The sequence below is a fragment of the Nilaparvata lugens genome, chromosome 7, assembly GCF_014356525.2.
Source record: "Nilaparvata lugens isolate BPH chromosome 7, ASM1435652v1, whole genome shotgun sequence".
Classification (NCBI taxonomy): domain Eukaryota; kingdom Metazoa; phylum Arthropoda; class Insecta; order Hemiptera; family Delphacidae; genus Nilaparvata; species Nilaparvata lugens.
The window spans coordinates 40,758,678-40,779,115 of NC_052510.1; the positions used below are offsets into that span (position 1 = coordinate 40,758,678).

General features: G+C 33.1%; 1 protein-coding gene and 1 non-coding gene across 2 annotated transcripts in view; one reads left to right on the forward strand and one right to left on the reverse strand.

Moving 5' to 3' along the window:
* On the reverse strand, positions 1–73 carry Trnav-cac. The gene has a single exon. It is a non-coding gene; the product is annotated as a tRNA-Val (tRNA).
* Positions 74–5,896: 5,823 nt separating this feature from the next.
* Positions 5,897–20,438, forward strand: part of LOC111043725 (serum response factor homolog) — a 164,860-nt gene continuing 150,318 nt past the window's right edge. Inside the window, exon 1 of the mRNA XM_039432753.1 lies at positions 5,897–6,482. Coding sequence (XP_039288687.1) covers positions 6,039–6,482 — 444 coding nt within the window. The 5' untranslated portion in view covers positions 5,897–6,038. The remainder of the gene's footprint in view (positions 6,483–20,438) is intronic.

Below are 20,438 nucleotides of genomic sequence, written 5' to 3' on the forward strand. Positions count from 1 at the left end.
TGTTTCCGCCCGGGATCGAACCGGGGGCCTTGTGCGTGTGAAGCACACGTGATAACCACTACACTACGGAAACCGATGATAAAACTTCGTTGTTTTCTGCACATCACCTTCATTGTAATAATTGATGTCATTCATTTCCAAAATAGCGATGGTGTTTTATCACTGACACTGAATAAAGATAACTTAATTAGGCCTATTTTGTCTCTGGTTTTATCTTCTGTAGGACCACTTATATAATAGTAATAATTATTATCATCAGCGCATCACGAGAAGTCCCCTGGTTTTAATCGTTGGCAATATTTTTTTAAATGGTAGTCAGCAACAACTATCAGCTTCTACTGATGCGCTAGGAAAATGATAATGACAATATTCTGACATAACTGACTGGCAGCACAGATTAAAGGATGTGGTCTTCCTTTTTGTTTCCAGTACAATATTAAACTATCAATCAATAATACATAAATTAATTTTGAGAGCATAGAAAATCAATGAAACTACTAACTAAACAACATAAATTTAAATAACACACAATTCAGTACCAAATTTAAAATGAATAAAAACTATGAGTAGCCTAAGTTATATAAATTACCATTGAAATAACTTCTTCATAATTTATAAAATATAGAGCAATAAAGTTTTGGGCAATAGCCTGTTTTTTGTTTTCCGACTATTGCATTGTTTGCTCTAATAAATAAAAATAATTGCATTGTTATTAATACAAGATGGTGCATCATACTAATTTATACTATTGTCAATAATTATTGAATAGATATAAGCCTATAGAAATATTGTGAAAAATTACATACAAAATTTAGGTGTATCAAGAACTGTTCATCATGGCATTTTTTATTATTTCCAACTGATATGAAACTCCTTGACAGGATGAAAAGTATGATTCTTCCACCCCATTTCAAAATATCAAATAAAATAGAGAACAGACAACTATTTTGAACTAATGTATCATTTTATTTCATAGGATGATGTAATGACACTATTTGGTAATGACATAAGTTACTGTAAATAAAAAACGAATTGCAATAATTTCAACAATCAAGAATGTTAATTTATTTTCACAAAGAAATTTGCATTGACAGAAGTCACTTCATCTGGATACAATAATATTGAAATGGTACCGGTACTGAGTAGGCTATACATTACGTTCACGTTATATTTTAATATTACAAATTAGAATACAAATCGACTACTAAATTTTTTAAATATGGATAAGAAATAATAAGTATTAAATATTTTAAATATGGATAAGAAACCAGCATTTCCTCGATTGGATGAAAAGCTTTATTCTTCAACCATCTCTCCATTGCTTCTTTATTGAATCATCACATCATTGAATAAAGAACACAGAAAGCCTTACCTGTTCTTTTTCTTGATTTTAAAAAGGATTTTCATAGATAATTATTTTTGAAAGAAAGATTTTTATTAGGAAACATTCTACTCATTTTAGAAATTCCTCCAACCATTTCCTTAATGAATAAAATAAAGATTATGTTCAGTGTAAAATTTATCAATCGGATTATTGATATTACAATCCGATTTTACAATCGGATGAATGAGTGAAATTGGAAATATTGTTCAATTACAATACTTTATCTCATTTCTTACAAAAATCTGAAAATTTGTCAGGGATAATTATTTTATTTATGAATGTTATAATAATTCTACATGACATGCAGTCAATTGATTAAACTTAACTGCATGTCGTGTAAAGCACATCAAAAAAGTGTGTTAATACATATCGCAGCTCGGAATGGATCGAGAAACCATCATCTTATAATAATAATTATTATTACCGTATTCAAACTCACGTTGAAAGTTTTTTGTAAAACATTTTATAATGAGTAAGTTTCAGAGATTAATAACTAGAAAGAAGAGAAGACAGAAATATTGACTATGGATGCCTTGGAATAATTAACGTTGTTTTATAGATGTTGCTATCCCACAATTTGAGTAATAGGAGGTGTCACACCAACACTTGCAAGTTCTATTAAAGGTTATTTTTAATAAAGTTGAAACACTTGAGCTCTTTAAATATTCCACTCTAGAAGATAGAGTTCCTGTGGCTCAAAAATATCTGCCCAAAAACAATCTGGCCTCCACTGGCGATCCTTTCAAGTTTATCCAATTACTTATCTCAATTATTCAAAGTTTTCCAAGTGTATATTCATATTCAATTAGAAAAAGATGTAGAATTGAAGTTTCCTTTTATGAGATAGTTATCACTTATCACAGAACATTTTCATGTTCACATGTTGTACAGTATTGACTACAAAAAATAAGTGTTTTAAGCTTGAAAACAAATATATGTACAAATCAGACTTTTGAAGGACTTAATCACTATTTATATAATTATTTTGATCAAACTAACAGAAAAATTTCACTGCAGTATTGTCTTTTTCAGAATAAAAAACCTTCTACTTTATTAAGCTAAGTACTTTCGAATGATGATACTCTAGCAATGAAGAAAATGATTACTGTAATAAATAATTATTATAAATAGGAATAAAAATCTCAGTACACTTCTTTTGAATTATTTTATCACAATATGTTTCAACATTCATGCCATTTTCAAGGCAATTGAATTATCACTTGAAAATGGCATGAATGTTGAAACATGTTGTGATAAAATAATTAAAAAAAAGGGTACTGAGATTTTTATTTCTATTTATATAGCAAGTAGCCCTATACAGAAAAGAGACAATAAATAATTATTATTTTTCACCGTTGAAGGTAACGGGAAACCGATAGAAGTCAACTATTATTTATTAAGCTATAGTTAAGTCAGTGCAAAATAAATTTAATATGGAGTTTGTTAAAAAAAATGCTTGCGTTTTTATGGGTTAAGTATTTTTGTTGTTGTAGGTATTACATTTTTATTAGTAGATTGAGTATTATTGGTGAGTATTGTGTGGTGTATTTTACAATACACAATAGAATTGTGTTGTTTTGATTTGTAGGTAATAAGTTGCAAGTTGAGTAATGTTGGTTTTCTGAGTTTGTTCTTGTCTTGTGTCTGCAATATTGTTTTGAGTACCGTATACTGTATAATACTGTTCTGTGAAAGGTAAATGATTAGAATAAATTTTTAAATTAATCAACTGTCAAATGATTGCTAATGACAACCATAAGAATTGCTAGGTCCTGTGTTATTTCATGTCAATTGACGAACAGGCGCATTTCACTCTTCACCAGCTGATGCTATGCTAACTATGTCTGTAACTGTACAGAACAGTAAGAGAAAATTATAATAATCATCCGATGAAACGCGGAATGAGTTTGTATGCACCTTTACATAAACGTTGAATAACAAATTGTACGAATTTCGTTCAATTTTTTAATTAGAATTAATTGAATAATAAAAATGAAGATAAGCCTTTAAACCATCCTCAGAGTACTCAAAATCTTTCTGCAAAATTTCAAGTAATGTTTGGTGGTTCAGATTTGATTATGCGTCAAACATGTATTTCCTATCCTGTATTATGATAATTACAATTCTCTATTTTGTTAATACTAGTAGTTCTGTGAACAGTAGGCCTCGCGCAATTATAAACCACAGTATCCTTTAATACTGTCCATCAGAGTAAATAATTATGTCGTATCGGCGAGATATTGGTGTGTTCAACAAATGGCAGTGTTTGGCTTTTTGTATCGACAATGCTAATAATTTGTTGTAAACAACTATGCTACTTAAGTAACTATGCATCAAAAGCTTACAAAGTTGAAAGCAGAGAAAAGTCAGGAGAAAATACTATAATATGCTACTTCGATTTATCAATTGTATGCCTCATTGCATGCAATTAATAGTCCACACGACAGCTGATTTTTTTACCAAGTTACATTGAGATATTAATATTGCATGCGTCATTCCATGCAATTAATAACCTACTCGAGACCTGATTTATGGTAAATAATTCTCCAGTCTGATTTTAACGGGAAAATTGGCGTTCGAATGAGACTCCTTTTCCTTTTGTATTATCCTTAAAATACAAAATCTAAAAAACCCGTATATATACGTCGACGCGAAATTCAAAAAGGAACATACCTGTCAAATTTCATGAAAATATAATTATTGTTGCGTTTCGCTGTGAATGCGGAACATAAATATAAACATAATAAACACAATATATGAGAAATGCAAAACCGTCGACTTTAATCTTAAGCCCGGTCCAGACGCTCTAGTTTAGCTTCAGTCTTTTGCTCAAGCAAAAGTCGGAGCATGTAAGTCGTTGCGTCTGGACGGTAAAACGGATGGGTCTTCAAGCTTTAAGTCATCAAACTCAAAATGTATCGGCCGGGAATCTTTTTCCATCAAACCGTCCGTCTTTTGCCTATCCACCAAAACCTAAATCGCGTAAAAATGGAGATAGAGAAATAGTGATTTCAGATTCGGATTCAGCGCCCTAAAATTAATAAAATGCCTCGCGAGTACTTGAAAATAAGCAAGTTTTTTTATCGATTGTATATACTGTAACGCCATTTAACCCTTTTTTCTTTCTTGATCCTCATGATACTCTCAGAATTTGATGTTGATATTATTATGATTTAATATCATGATATATTAAGATGTACTATATTGTTGATAAGAATACTATCTACAAAATTTCAATCCATTTACAATCACTGGGTCTCGAGATATGACATGTAAACAAAGCCATTTAGCCATAAGACGGATGCGTGTGGACGCAATTTTACATCAGTCTTTTACTTGAGCCAAACGATCCGTCTTTTGCTTGAGCAAAAGACTGATGGTAAACTTAAGCGTATGGACTCGGCTTGGACCTCACTTCGCTCGGTCAATTATTGTATAGAACAGATTCTTGTTGATGATCAACTCTATTTCAATTATATTTAAATGGTCAAGGAAATATATTTTTTTATGATAGTTTTATAGAATATTTAGTTAGTTGATGATATTCCTTATAGCGTACAAACGATTTGGCAACGATGCGGAGGAGGAAGAGGATGGAGTTATCGGCTGTCTAATAACAAACAAGTATACATTTGATAGGTATGATACGCCAACCCTATCAGCTGATAATCAGCCAACCGGAGAGCTCCCTACTCTTCCGACTTGTTCCACTACCTCCGTAAACAAAGCCGTAGTGCATTCGTGTAACGTCAGCACAGGTAGGGCTCCTACACCAATAAAAACACTAGCTGATACAGATCAGCTGAAATCAACGAATTTTTATTTGTGTAGGAGCCCTTTCTGTGCTGACGTCACACGAATGCACTACGGCTTTGTTTACGGATGTAGTGATTGTCCACAGCTTGTGTATAAACGCCTTAAAAACACTCCATGTGGCATGGCCCTAATTGTACTGATATTTCGCGTATCGTACCCATGCCCCACCAGTATACGTAATGTCCTTATCAATTTAAAATGAACTAATAGTTATAGCTAAATAACTACAAGTGAAAACATTACAAACGGTCCGATTACTGATTTCAAAAATTAGCGGGCTTCTATCGATCTCTTCCGCAGTCTCGCCGGCCAGGAAATAAATAAAGCGGCGCGTTTGCTCGTCAAATGAGATCTCGTGCCGAAAGGGAGGATCTCGGCTTGCCATATTTGGACAAGTTTACCTAATTTGGCATCGGCTGCTTCTAAATACGGTTGGATGGCGGGGCGGGGGCACCCGTCTACTACTATTCTGAATTCATACGCCACCATCTTTACTATCAACGATTTCAAAGGCCTTGAGAGTTCAAGATTGAACTTAACTTCAATGAAGGGTTCAAGATGCTCAAGGAATATATTCAAAATCAAATCAAGGTGGATTTATGTATTTTTGTTTGTGTTTTGCGAGGAACTACTTAAGTTTTGTGGCGGATGAAGAGATAGAGCAGCACAAGAGCGCACAGGTCAAATTACTGAGACAGTGCGCGTTCTGCCTTGCTGGTGTGTGGAACAAACTCTGTGATGACGAATCTCTAGTAGTCAGCTGTGAGTTCGTAGCGTGTGTTGAGTGTGGTAGAGTGATATTATGACATCAAGCTTGTGTTATCAGTGAGTGATAGTGATGGATACCCCTTCAGGTGGGGGCAGGGATTCCCGGTACAGTATGGGCTACAACATGTCCCTGCTTAGTGGAGAAACAGCTCCCGAAATGTACCATAACGCAGTCCATAGCCGGCCCTCCACTTCCATAACTTCGGCACTATCGAGATCCTCGCTGTCTATGTCAAGTGCTTGTTCGGCCAATCTACAACGTGGCCTGAAAAGAACTTCGTCAGATGTTTGTTTTGACCAGGACTCGGGTCGCGGACCCGGCTCGGTCCCTGGTGCCGGCGACTGTGGCTCCGATCTTGGTGATGAGGGATTTTCGCCCTCAACCCAGAAGGGTTCGCCGCCTTCCAATGGCAAAAAGACCAAAGGACGTGTTAAAATTAAGATGGAGTACATTGACAACAAATTACGGCGGTACACAACGTTTTCTAAACGAAAGACTGGCATTATGAAGAAGGTAAGCAAACCTAACCTATAAAATTCATTTATGTCTATTTTTCTTGTCAAACGTAATTTATAACCTTATCACTAGAACTGTAATCAATACAATATAGATTACGCTATAATTACTAGTTGTATTCAATCAACATTTCAGAGGACAATTCAATTCCTAACCTATTTGTTAGTAAGTAGGCTACATAGTTGTGAGATGTTAGGTTATTTTCTCTTTAAAATTCGTTAACAGTACTTGAATAACACATTATTCATCGTAAAATATATTTTTAAATCCATGTTTTTCATAGTTCTGATTTGTGTTTAGTTTGTAATTCAGGATTAATCAGTCTTGACCATCTGTGTTATCGTTGTGGGTACTTGAGCTCTGGTAAACATAACCTCAAAAACCGCCAGCTACCTAGCTGAAACGTAGATTAGTCGATTTCCTTTCAAAATACGTTAAAAAATAGGTTTTGTGTGCTGTATTAGCTATTTATGCACTAAATAATATTTATTTTATTAGTTTTTGACGATAGATTGCCGTTTTTTTACAAATTTGTTGCTGATTGTAGCAGGTGTAGACTATTGTTTGTGGCAGATTGGGTCATACGGATTTCTGTTCCGTTATTGTGACTGTAAACTGAATCAACAAGAAATTATCTTGATTTATTTCTACTTATTTTGACACAATTTGTCGCAAAATATTATCATAGTCTTAGTATTGGATTGATTGTGGTTACCTAATTTCTTTAGTCCTCATTACATCATTACACGTCTGATAGGTTGTTGACTTTCCAAATTCAAGGATCAAATTAATGTATTGATTGTCCCAGTCCCAGAATATTGAACATATTTTGATTGTCATTAAAACAGAGAAAAATATCTATTAAATTATCTGGAGCTCTTTTGATGAAATATTGTTTGGTCATAGAGTTTGATATACCTAGATATTATTTTATATTATTATTATTTTAATATTGTACTTTTCTTACCAGCCTACTACTCTAAAACTTTGCCTAAATTAACTTAGTTGTAGCTTGTTTATTTATAAATATCACATAATTACACTGATTCAGCAAATTTTTGGTAGGTTTGTCAATTGGTTCAAGTTATTGATGATCTATTTCAAGTTTAGTATTTTGTTACATACAAAGATGCAGATCTATGTACAGGTTAGTTGTAGTTGGAGCTAAAGATACTTATAACTCATGTTTAATATTCAATAGGATTTATCTCTCATAAATACTAATATATTTGTTTAATGAATTGATTGCTAATAAATTGAGTAGCGTTAATGGAATAGCCTATTCATATTTTGGTTTTTTAAAATCATTGATATTTGGATTTCACACATCATACTAGATTTATTTAATTCATCTTTTAAAAAATAATAAATTATATTCTGTAACACTTGGATTATAAAGCAATGGTTATAATAATAAATTATATGAATCTAAACGAATTATATATAAGTTGATCTAATATACTACAATTTTCATAAATATAGTACTTGAACTAACTTATATTTTCATCTACCTATTTTCTTCTAGAATGAAAGTATAAAAATAAATATCATGTCTATAGTTTTTTTTTTTAATTTTAGGCTATTATTATCATAGAATAAGCCTACCAAGAAGTGTTTGCTTTTCCTATTATATTATTTACCCATCTTCGGTTTTTCTAACTGCTCTTAATAAAATAATAAAAAATTAACTCAACTTCTACAAATTTTTCCAGCTACAAATATTACATTGTTTTTGACTTTATAACGTTGAAAATAATGTAGCCTAAGTTTAGTAGGTAGCATTTTAACTGCTATCAGTTTTCAACCAGATCATGTACATATGTATCTCCATTAATAAAGCAATTAATACTGCAGAATATTCAATTTGGTTTGTAGACAATCTAAATTAAAACTTTTCTGTTTTTAAATGTTTGGACTAAAAATTGGACCTAAATTCAAGTGTATGGAACATACCTAACCTACTTTTTGGACCATTTATAGTGCATAAATCAAAATTTGGGGAAGAAACAGTTTTGGGCTAACCCTGTTAGTCCTTTCCCAATCATTTTAAAGAATTGAGTTCTGTTTATCAATAAATAAATAACGAGCGAAGCTCGGTGCCCCGATATCCTCTTATATTAAGGGAGCAATTTCTGTATTATTTATATTATGGTTATGTGGGTATATATTTATGTTCAACAGATCTCGAAAACGGCTCTAACGATTTTCACGAAATTTGGAACAAAGTAGGTTTATGATATGAAGATTCGATTGCACTAGGTCTCAACCCTTGGATAACTCGCTGAAGGACATTAAAAGTATAAATAGGTCGGTCCTTGGAAAAACAGCTGGAAAGTTTGTCGTCTGTCGATACCGTAAGCCGTACGGTAATGGAAGAGAGTGAACGAGTGCATGTGTGTGGGATCATTCAGCTGATCTCACGAGAAGAAAAATTCAGCAAAAGAAACTTATTTTCATTTATTTCTCTCTTTTTTATAAAACATGTTTACTTCAGAAAGTCCAAAATAGTAACTAGATGCTGTTAGTGATACATAATATATTAACGTAGCAAACATGGTATATCATTCTAAATCGAACTCATAGTATATCTATTTGTAATTGATGATGTGTTTGTTTTTTTGAAGTGTGAATAAATTATTATTTTGATGAGTGATAATCTAGATTTTGATTTGGACTGTATTATAAATTTGAAAAGGGACATTTTTGGGCATAAGCCTGTTGTGCCTCCCCATATAACTGTAAAAATAATTGTACGACTGAGAAAATGAATAAATACATATAAACTATAAATTCTATCTTTCGTTACAAATTTTCTATTCTTTTGCACTCCAGAGCAAAGCTCTGTCCCCCGATATTTTTATTGATAAACAGAACACAATTCTCTAAAATGATCGTGTTTATATTTTACAGCTGGCTATACGTCAGCTTATGAATTTTGGGGATGCGATATTTCGATTTTCCACAGAATCACTCGCTCCCTTTTTACCATCCACATACGACGATAGTCGCAGCTGTTTCAGTCAAGGATGAATTATCCTTTTTATGTCGTTCAGCGAGTTTTCCCATGGATGAGACCTAGTGCAATCGAATTTTTTTATCATAAACCTACTATGTTCAAAATTTCGTGAAAATCGTTGGAGCCGTTTTCGAGATCCGTTGAACATAAATAACCAGATATAGGAATATAAAAATATAAACAGTTATACAGAAATCGCTCGCTTAATAAATAGAATAAAAGACTTTAACAGAAATCGAATAGTAACCGCACATTCTATGAGCAACTCTCCTCAATGCTCAGAAAGCTATTATTCCACAATACTCAAATTAATCAACCACTGGCATTACATAATGTACTCATTTAAATAAACTAACTACATTTGATGATCATTTCACTAATGTGATGCACAATGCACATTATCTATAATACTAGAGAGATAAAGAATTTGTAAATCCCGAGGATTTCACAATGGAATTGAATGTTATAATTCAGTAATAAATAAAAGTTTATTTTGTGCTAACTGGTGACCGAATTGTCAGAGTAAATCGGGAATTGAACCCGGAACCTGCGGTTCGTAACCAGAAGCTGTAACCACAGACGTAGTTGTATTTCACCTCTGGTATAATATTCTCTCCCTAATAAATGAGAGCTGTTCTTATCCAATCAATGTAATCAATTAGATCAACTGATTGTAACTGAAAATCTAGTTTTCTAATTAAATGGGCTAAACTTTCTGTTAACGATAGTGTAATACATTCACTACAAAAATTTTCTATTTCATCTCCTCTATCGATTAGAATCAAAGACATACTTTGATAATTTCTTATCTGATTTAAAACTAATTACTTGGTTAAGCCTATCTAATTTAGAACGAATTATTTCCAAACAGATTAAATGACGAAATACGAAAAAAGGAATCCCATAGAATATTTATATTGTCCAAGAAGGAATTTAAAATTATCTCTTTAATTTATTTTGCTGATGGAAATTAATTTTTATCCACCAAAATCCACTTTTAAAAAGACGATAGAAAGTTCTCTTTCATGTGTGATTTAGCCTATGGGAATTTTCATTATTTTCATTGATAATCCCAAAGATTTACTCTCCCAAGATCCCTTACTCCTTTATATTCCTTTATCTTGGAAAATAATACTCATTCATATATTATTATAATCCCTGATCAGGGTGTATTTTCTATGAGATCGCTTATTCTGGTTATTGCATAATATCTCTTACTATTAATACCTTCTAATATTGTAATGTGTTCTCATATTTATGTTATTTATTTTATACTGTAATGTTTTTTATTGATGTAATTAATTTTTATTTCTTTGATGTATCTTGTGTGTGTGTGTGTGTGTGAATAAATAAATTGAAATTAGCAATATTGGTGGTAAAAAATGTACTGTTATAGTTGTAGGCCTACTGGTTGCACAAATCGGGTTATCCTATCTGTATCATATTATTACTTATCCTGTATCCTAGGGCTGATCCTGAATTAAATTTAATCTCGTTCATTGCAATCCAGGGTTAAGGTATTAGGTACTTTCCTTGCCCTATTACCATAGGTAAGGAAAGTATTGCTTTCCGAAAAAAATTAAGGTACCCCAATTTCTAAATTTCTATACGTTTCAAGGTCCCCTGAGTCCAAAAAAGTGGTTTTTGGGTATTGGTCTGTATGTGTGTGTGTATGAGTGTATGTGCGTCTGTGTACACGATATCTCATCTTCCAATTGACGGAATGACTTGAAATTTGGAACTTAAGGTCCTTACAATATAAGGATCCGACACGAACAATTTCGATCAAATGCAATTCAAGATGGCGGCTAAAATGGAGAAAATGTTGTCAAAAACAGGGTTTTCCGCGATTTCCTCGAAAATGGCTCCAACGATTTTGATTAAATTTATACCTAGAATAGTAATTGAGGAGCTCTATCAACTGTCACCAGTCCCATATCTGTAAAAATTCCAGGAGCTCCGCCCCATGTATGCAAAGTTTGATTTTAGATTCCCAATTATCAGGCTTCAGATACAATTTAAACAAAAAATTTTGAGTGGAAAAGATTCAGCATGAAAATTTCTACAATTAATGTTCAGCAACATTTCCACCTAAAACTGGAAATAAGCTCGAAATTCGAGAAAATGTGTTTAATATCCAATTGCAAACTGTTGGCAACTGTTGATTCTATTAAATGATTCACTATGAAGCAGACCTCGTGTACAGATAGCAGACCTCTTATACAGCGTTATTGTCCTGTCACCAGTTGGCTTGAATCTTTGAATAGTAGACTTGAGATGCGCGTGAGCACTAGCGTCAGGTGATCAATTTTCATAATGGCAAGGAAAGTTGTGTGAGTGCGCCACACCAGATTTTTTTGAGCTATTCTATTCAGATACTAAAAATTAGCTCAATTTAACTATGTTACTTTGTCTCATCTAACTATTCAAATATCTCAATGTATATGGTTGTTGGCTTGTATCTAATGAAAGATTCTGGGTTACATCAACATTACTATTTTGATAGTACCTACTTAACTTAGTGTTTATCCTGGGGCAACCAAGTTCAAATGATTAATTTCACTTGTTTCAACAAATTACAAAGGATATGACATTTTGCCTATGATCACTTTCACAGATACAGTGTTTAGTGTGGCTTGTCAAAGTTAGAGAAGCAGTGATTATCTAAATGGACTAGGCATACTATGATTCAACTCTGTCTTACTAGTTCTGTGAGTGAAGATTATCGCAACCGTCTTTTCTCCTCCTTCGTAGTCAGCACTAAGACATTGTGGTGAGCTTTGAAAAGTCACCCACAGTCTGAAGGGATAATATATAAATAATGTTGTGAATCAACTTCTTACTATTGGTAATTCATACCAGAGTTTGAATCACCTTCTACCAAGGAGGTCCGTTGATGAAATAATTGAAGATTGATAAAATTATCATCATATTGATAAATTGCTACTCATCTAACTCAGTAGTTGAGTTTCAATACTGTATAATTTCGTTATGTGGGTGGTTGATCAAGATAGATGTCTAGCTAGAGGTGATGATTGCAGAGAAAGAGATAAGGGCTTGGGATTGTGAGCGAGAGACAGGGATAAATATATATACAGAGAGTTCCTAGTAAACATAGAATTCCAGTCGGCTGAGAACCGATAATTATCAGATTTTAATTGATAATGTTAATTGTTGGCCACTCGAAATTGTAGCTGAAAGAAACGTGTATTTAGAGTGTACGATTCATTGAAAAAAGCGTGTTCACAATCATAGTTGACTATATCTGTAATGAAGTAGGCATAAGTTACTGTAGTTATTCTAGGTGGTTGTACTATTGAAGCAAATATATTTGTTGGCTTGCAGTGGAGTATGAGTTAGAATTTATTGTCTAGGCCTGAGGCAGTTCAATAAACTCATACAAATAACACATGCCAAATGGCAGTTGAATAAATTGAATTTAAACTCTTTAAATTCATTCTTTTGTTGCACAATGATTTGTAGAGGTTGTTGTAATTTATTTTGTTCGGCAGGTTGCAAATAAATTTTGTAATGTGGTTTTGGCAATTAATTATGGCACTTGGCACTAACTGGGTGGTATAACTGATATTTTATGTTTTGGAGACGAGGGTCTAAGACCTGATTATTATTTTATTTCCTGAAAAGAATTTCAAGGCTGGTGTTGGCGTCGGACCATACGATTGAATGAATGAATCTGGGTGGTCACATATCGTATGCCAAATTTGATACGAGTTTTAGAGTGTAGAAATTGAGGGGATTTTTGTGAAGTTTTAGTGGTTCACCAGCGCTCTGGTGTGGGGTTTTGAGAATGTTCAAATTGAAATTTTCCAAAGCATTTTTGAGATATCTCATATTTCATCACGTCATGCTTCTTTCATAATGTTTGAGGCTTACTTTACTTAAAAATCCATTTGGTGTGAGTTGACGAAACCTAAGGTATTGTCCAAATCTTGTCTTAAGACACCTCTATAATGCATATAGCTACTGTATAATTTTAGACAATGTGTATATTTTATTTTTATGATGGTATAGCTAGCACTGAGGAAATTCAATTCTAGAAAAATTTATTATTTCAGAAGCATGCAGGCCTACTGTACCTGGAGTTTATTCGAATACATTATACACTTCGAATTTAAACCATTATTAGTTGATCATTGGAGATCAATGCTTTGTGAAGTGGGTATGATGAGCTGATTTAAGATAGTTGATGCAACCTAGCATACGAGTATCCAATCCCTATTATTTGAGTTGATTGAATGTAATCTCCACTATCAAAACTGATTTATCTCATTTCTATACATAATTTCTATCGATGTTTGGCGGCTAAGCTTAGTGCCATATTTATAAACTATTCTTAAGGATGAATTTAGTTAGGTAGGCTTCGGTTGCCTAGCAATCGATACCACGAACCAATCAGAATAATTTTAACTGGCTGATAGGCAAGCTAAGCGTAAATCTGTTCTGGATTTTCTATGATTAAGGCTCATTTATTGTTTCCATCAATAATCAGAATATACATTTTTCCTATTTAGAACAAAGACTCTTCTAATAAGAACAAATCCAGGGAAAATTTGTATAACTTATGTGCTTTTTTAGCAACGTGAGTGTGCTGCAACATGCTGCAACATGTGATACAAATTTGCTGATGTTATGTTTGTACTGTTGCCAGGTCTTCTGAAACCTATTATATTAAGCGAGCAATTTCTGTATATATCTGGTTATTTTTATATCTGGTTATTTATGTTTAACGGATCTCGAAAACGGCTCTAACGATTTCCACGAAATTTGGAACATAGTAGGTTTATGATATGAAGATTCGATTGCACTAGGTCTCATTCTTTTGAAAACTCGCTGAACGACATTAAAAGGATAATTCATCATTGGAAAACAGATGATAAATTTCGTCGTCACTCGATAACAGAAGATGCGTGTGCCTGTGTGGGAGAGAGACAGAATTATTTCCAGCTGTGTAATCATAATCAATCAGCGAGAAATTTTATCTAGCTAGACAATTTAATCGATTTGATCAACATAATTTGATTTGTTGACATGACATGATAATCCTCCTAAACTAGAGTATATCATAATTTTCAAAGTTGATCATTATTTGACAATTTTCAAGTGATTAGTGAGTGTTATTTTGTTATTCAATTTGGTTTTTTTATATAATCTGAATTATAATTTTTTTGTTTTCAAATGTTTTTAAATTATATAATCTAAATTATAAAATTTTTGTTTTCAAATGTTTGAACAGAAAATTGAACCTGAATTCAAGTGTATGGAACATAACCTACTTTCTGCACTATTTATAGTGTGTAAATCAATATTCGGGAAAGGAAGAGTTTTGGGCTGTGCCTGTTAGTACTTCCCCAATCATTTTAAAGAATTGTGTTCAGTTTACCCAAAATTAATAAATTAATAAATAACGAGCGAAGCTCGGTGCCCCGATATTTATCAATGATGAGATCAGTATTAATCATAAATCAGATTTTTAAAGGGTTAGGGTACGGATAAGATAATCTATATAATGATCCTGCTTGAATTTCCTACAATTTAGATCAATATCGTACTCATTGGAAACATGAGAATGTTTCAACTTTTTGTAGAAAATTGAACGCATTCTTTTCTTCTGGAAGTGAAAGATAATGAAAATTAAAAAAAAATATTTACACGTTGAATCATGAGCAATACATTGTTCGAAAGCTGCACGTTTCTAGTGAGAAAATTGTCTGGCAATTTCTTCTAGAAAACAATAGAAATGATGCTAGCATAGGCAAATCGTGGCTGAAGGCAGCCTCCTTCGAATTCATTTGAATAAAAAATGCATCAAACCAAATGGGTCACTTTCCAGTCTGAAGGCCGGAAATGTAGAAATTCTTAATTTATTCATTGTGTCAGAGTAGTTGGCACGTTGTTGTACCATTATTTACCATTTGTACCGGTGTTAATGGTACCATCAAATGTATCATTTCAATTTCTAGTGCCGTGCATTGTAGGGGGCTTCCTCCATTGTAACGCAAAAATCAGTGTTAATATGACTTATCTCTGACTGGAACGCGGTTGACGGAAAATACCATTTTACCATTAGATTAACCTCTGGTGATTATAAATTAGGTCTTATTTTTAAACAAGAGATCAATCTTTGGTAATAGTATATTATGTTACGCTGATTCAGAACCCCTCCAACTCCAGGGTGGCCCAACAGGGTGTTACTTTGTATCCAGGAATTATTATAGTCTACCTTGTATAGTGTAGTGTTAGTAATGCAATTAAAATTGAACTAATTTTTGAATGTGACTCTTCAATCTTCACTATTGCGAAAATACAGCTTTGTAACTTCATAGGTCTTATTTTTAGAGCGATATAGTGATCCAGTTAATTTGGCTTTCCATTGATTTTCAGTTTGCGCGAAAAGGTACCATCTATCCTTTTGGGACAGATTTATATTCTGACAATGAATACTCTCTTACTAATGTTATTATTTTCTGCTCAGCAGATCAGACATGCATTGTGAAACAGAGTTCAAATCTTGAAATTCAACCAATTATGAATTTAACTCTTTGATTCGTTGCACGGAAGTCTATTTAATTTAATCGCGCTTAAATGTAGTAATGGAACTACTATCTTCTATTGTTATCGTACTCGTTTATTGATTCTTGTGGCATTGGTTCCGTCAGATAACATTACATTCTGCTACATCTCGTTCAAAATCCGGGGATCAATAATATGATGTTTGTGCTCTTTGAACCATAGAGAAAAAGGGTTTTCGTTACCTTATCCTTCGCTGTGAACGAAGCCAAACCCCTAAGATATCTAATGCATTATAACAGTTTGACTCCTTTTTTTATTTTATTTTTCAAATGTAATATACAACGTAGTTCAGTTCATATTATAGGACAATTTATTAATACAGTATAAAGTGATCAATTTTGCGTGATAAGAAGGGCTGTAAGGTTTACTTTATTTTAAGCTCTAATTTGAAGCTTTAAATAAAACCAAATTTGAAGCTTCAATTATTAGAGCTGCACTTCAATTCACTCCACTCTTACTTTTTATTTGGATCTTTGCAATTCTTCTCTCAGAAATGTTTAATGCGTACTCTGCTCCATGAGGCTTGAGATTTAGCGTTTGCCTTCAAATTGACTCTCAAGATAACTGAATGATAAACTTCAAGTGTAGGCTTCAAACCACAATCATTTAATTTCAGACTTGAAATTGAAATTTAAGATTGAATTAATCGTATTGAAATTTCTACTCGCACTGTGAAGCTTGACGAACCAGAACGAGATACGATTGTCTTTTATCTTTAGCGCTTCTTTCAATATAAATAAAAATATAAATCTGAGTACTATTTTAAATTATTTTAGTCAGGACATGTTTGGGCTAGTAATGCCATTTTCAAGTGTTATGGACGTCTCCACTCCCATCAGTTGTTTTTTCATGACATACACTTTGTTATCTAAATTTATATTACATTTTAATGTTTTGGGTTGTAAATTATTCTCTTTTTCAGTAAACATAATATTTGCCAGGTTCTTCACTTTATTATATGATCTATACTCTTCAATATCATTGTAGTAGTTTATATTAGTATTTTTCTTTTGTTTTGGATCAACATAATTATCAATTTTCTTTATTTGTGTGAGTTTTAGTATTTTTCTTTTGTTTTGGATCAACATAATTATCAATTTTCTTTATTTGTGTGAGTTTTTTCTTTTCAATTATAGCTATAGGCTTAATCCATGTTTCAATATAGATTTTAAATTCTTCTTTTTATTTAATTCTCAATATAAATAATTTATCTCCTCTTCAATCCTTTTTTTTTGCAATGTTCATAGTTTTTGTAGCTGCTTTTGATTTAGACTTTGTATAAATATGAACATCATTTGGAATGACATTATTTCTCAAACAAGTTTTGTTAAATAATATATCTTCTCTCACGTTTCTTATTTTCAATTGGGTATATTTCCATTTATGAATTATGTTTGGATGATACGCCATTCTATTTGTCTTATCTTTAGGGCTACTTTTAATATAAATAAGAATATAAATCTGGGTACCCTTTAAAATTATTTTACTGTTTCGGCTACTAGTCTTTGACTTGACTTTGAAGAGGATTCTAGTCTTTGACTTGAAAATGGCATTAGTAGCCGAAACATGTCAACACTAAGCTTCGCTTGACGTGTGAGGTTCTTTGAACCTTTGGATCTTTGAATCCGTCCCTTTAAAAACATGAACAAAAACTATATTTTTACTTACGAGATACAATTTTATGTGAATTGTAATTTTGAAATTGGCTCTTTTCTTGGAAAATTCAATTGCAATTGAAATTTTATACAATGTTAGCATGACATGGAATTTTTAACAAGAACATGACACTTGAGTGTTGAAATATTCGAGATAAAGTTTAATCTCAAGATACTTGGGATGCAATTGTGAGTGTGATACAATAAGTGCTTGCTCTGAACTTGTACTAGCTCTTAATAGAATGATACTGGTTAGCCAGAGTTGATGTAGCTCAAGTTATGATGGGTGTTATGTTCAGAAGGTTACCTTCCCTGGTTATGCTACGTAGTGTGAGTTAACATGAAACGTTGATTGAGCACACCAATATTCTCACGCCCATATGGCGACAACGTACACCCTGTATAGTGATAACAAAACCTAAAAGAAGGCTTGAAAACAGTTCGTTGCATGTAGTTTCATTATCATGGTGCCGTAGTTTGAATTTTACTTCCTGCCAAACGTGAACACTCATTGGTCTACTCATCGCAAAGTCTGCAAGTCTTCATTATCTGTATTCTCCTCATTTATTCTACACATATTGTTCCCTATTCTTGCTATCATCGCTCTCCTCATAACACTTCCATCCTTCACTCTTTCGTCTCTTCTGTTTGAATAGGCTTGCTTTGATTGCACCGCAAATAAAAACATAATTCACTTTCATATTAATTCAAACCTCTACAAATTCTGTTTTGCTATTTGCTGGACATCCTGCTTCTTCCTCCCATGCATTCTCTTTCAGGAGCCTAACGACTCTTTTCCTCTTCTCTATCCCATTCTTCTGTCCACCATTTCCCACTGTCTCTTCCCTCTTCTCCCTTGAAACAGATTCCTTGTTGTACTTATTATAATATACTTCTTCCTTTTGTTTCTTCTACATGTCTCCTCTACCTTTAACTCGGTTTCTTCTCCTTTATCTCATTCTTCTCTATGTCTCCTCTTTCCTTCATTCTCTTGAAACAGGTTCCAACTTTAACTCTTCTTCGAAAATTTCCCTTTCTTTCTTTCATCCTCTTGAAACAGATTCCAACTTTAACCTCTTCGAAAATTTCCCTACCTCTCTATTTGTCACTCACCTATCAACTCCTCTATCTATCTCCTCTAACAAATTCTCTGCCAATCCTCGTTCTTTAAATTTTTTCCATCCTTACCTTTTCTCTTCCTTTTTCTCCTTCACTTGGAACGTTTCCCATATTTACAATCAGTTCCACTATCCTTGGAAATTTGTCCAAGGTAATGATAAGTCTCTTTACATTTTTATGTTTCTCCATCCTTTCTGACCTCTCCCTCCCTACTCCATTCTCCACTCGATTTGTCTCTATCGTTTTACTAGAGAATTACTGGGAAGGATATTTTCTTCAAAGAATGGTCATTAATATGTTAAGTGATTCTAAATAGCAATTATTTTTTAATATCATATACATTTATTATTTCACTTCAATTTGTAAAATCATCTAAAACTGCTGTGATTTAAGCTATTACATATAAGTATAAAGACTAGTTTTATTTTAGTGTGCTTGAATAAATCACTCAATTAATTTATCTTTCTTCATCTTTCCCTGTCTATTTCTTCTCTCTCCTATTTATCTTTTTGCTATTTATTAATATTTTCTCTGCCTCTCTATCATTCTCCTTCATCCTCTGTTCCTCCTCTCAATACAGATTCACCTTCTCAACCTTCTCACTTCTCTTCTCCCATATTCCCATTCTTCCATCCCATGTTCCTCGATGTTCCTCAATAACCTCTCTTTCTCTCTCCCTCTCTCGCAACTATCCTATCTCAAACACACGACTCGACGCAATTCATGTCTGCTCAAGCTTTGATCTTTATTAACGACTTGACTGTTCAAATGGTGAAATTCGCGTTCCTCTGTCTGCGATATCTGGAGAACGGTTTTCTTTCACCTCAGTGCAGCAGCTCATTAGAATATCTATGAACCGACACTTGGTGCCGAGTGAAGAGAGAGATTGGTTGGAGAGAGAGAGGCAGTTCTTTCGAGAGACAGAGATGAGAGATGAAAGATAAATATAGAGACAGGGAGAGTGAAAGAGAGTCTGTGATAGAGTGACCGGTTCAGGTGCCCATCGTGCATTATCACCATCAGATGTGATGCCTAATTTCGAAGTAACTCATTCGCGAGATGCTCTTCCTTCTCCTCGTTCTGGCTGGAAGCGCCTCCCTGCTTGTCTCGCTAAAGGCAGCACGAATTTGAGACAGTGGTGGTCCAATAGAATCTGAGATTATTTTTATTGTTACTATACTCTATGGTAGAATGTTGCAGAATATGAGTTATGTAGAATGCAATTTAATTTTATTGACTTAGGTAGTAGACTTCGAATTCCAATTTATCACTGCAAAATAATCTTAGAGATTCTTGTGATTTAAGGATTTTGAATATTATTAATTTGTGTGAAAGATTTGAGTTTTTAAAAAATAAGATACTCTCAGCAGCATTTAATGATGTAGACAGAGCCCATTGATCTTGTCATGCCGAGGAAAATGTATGTATTCGATTGGCTAGTGATTAGTTGAATTGTATAGTATCACTTATTTAACTCACATTAGTTAGCAAGTCACTGATCAGCATGTCGATTAAATTACTACTCTCTAGTATCCAATTGTGATTGGTCTGATTCCCGATTGAATAAACTCC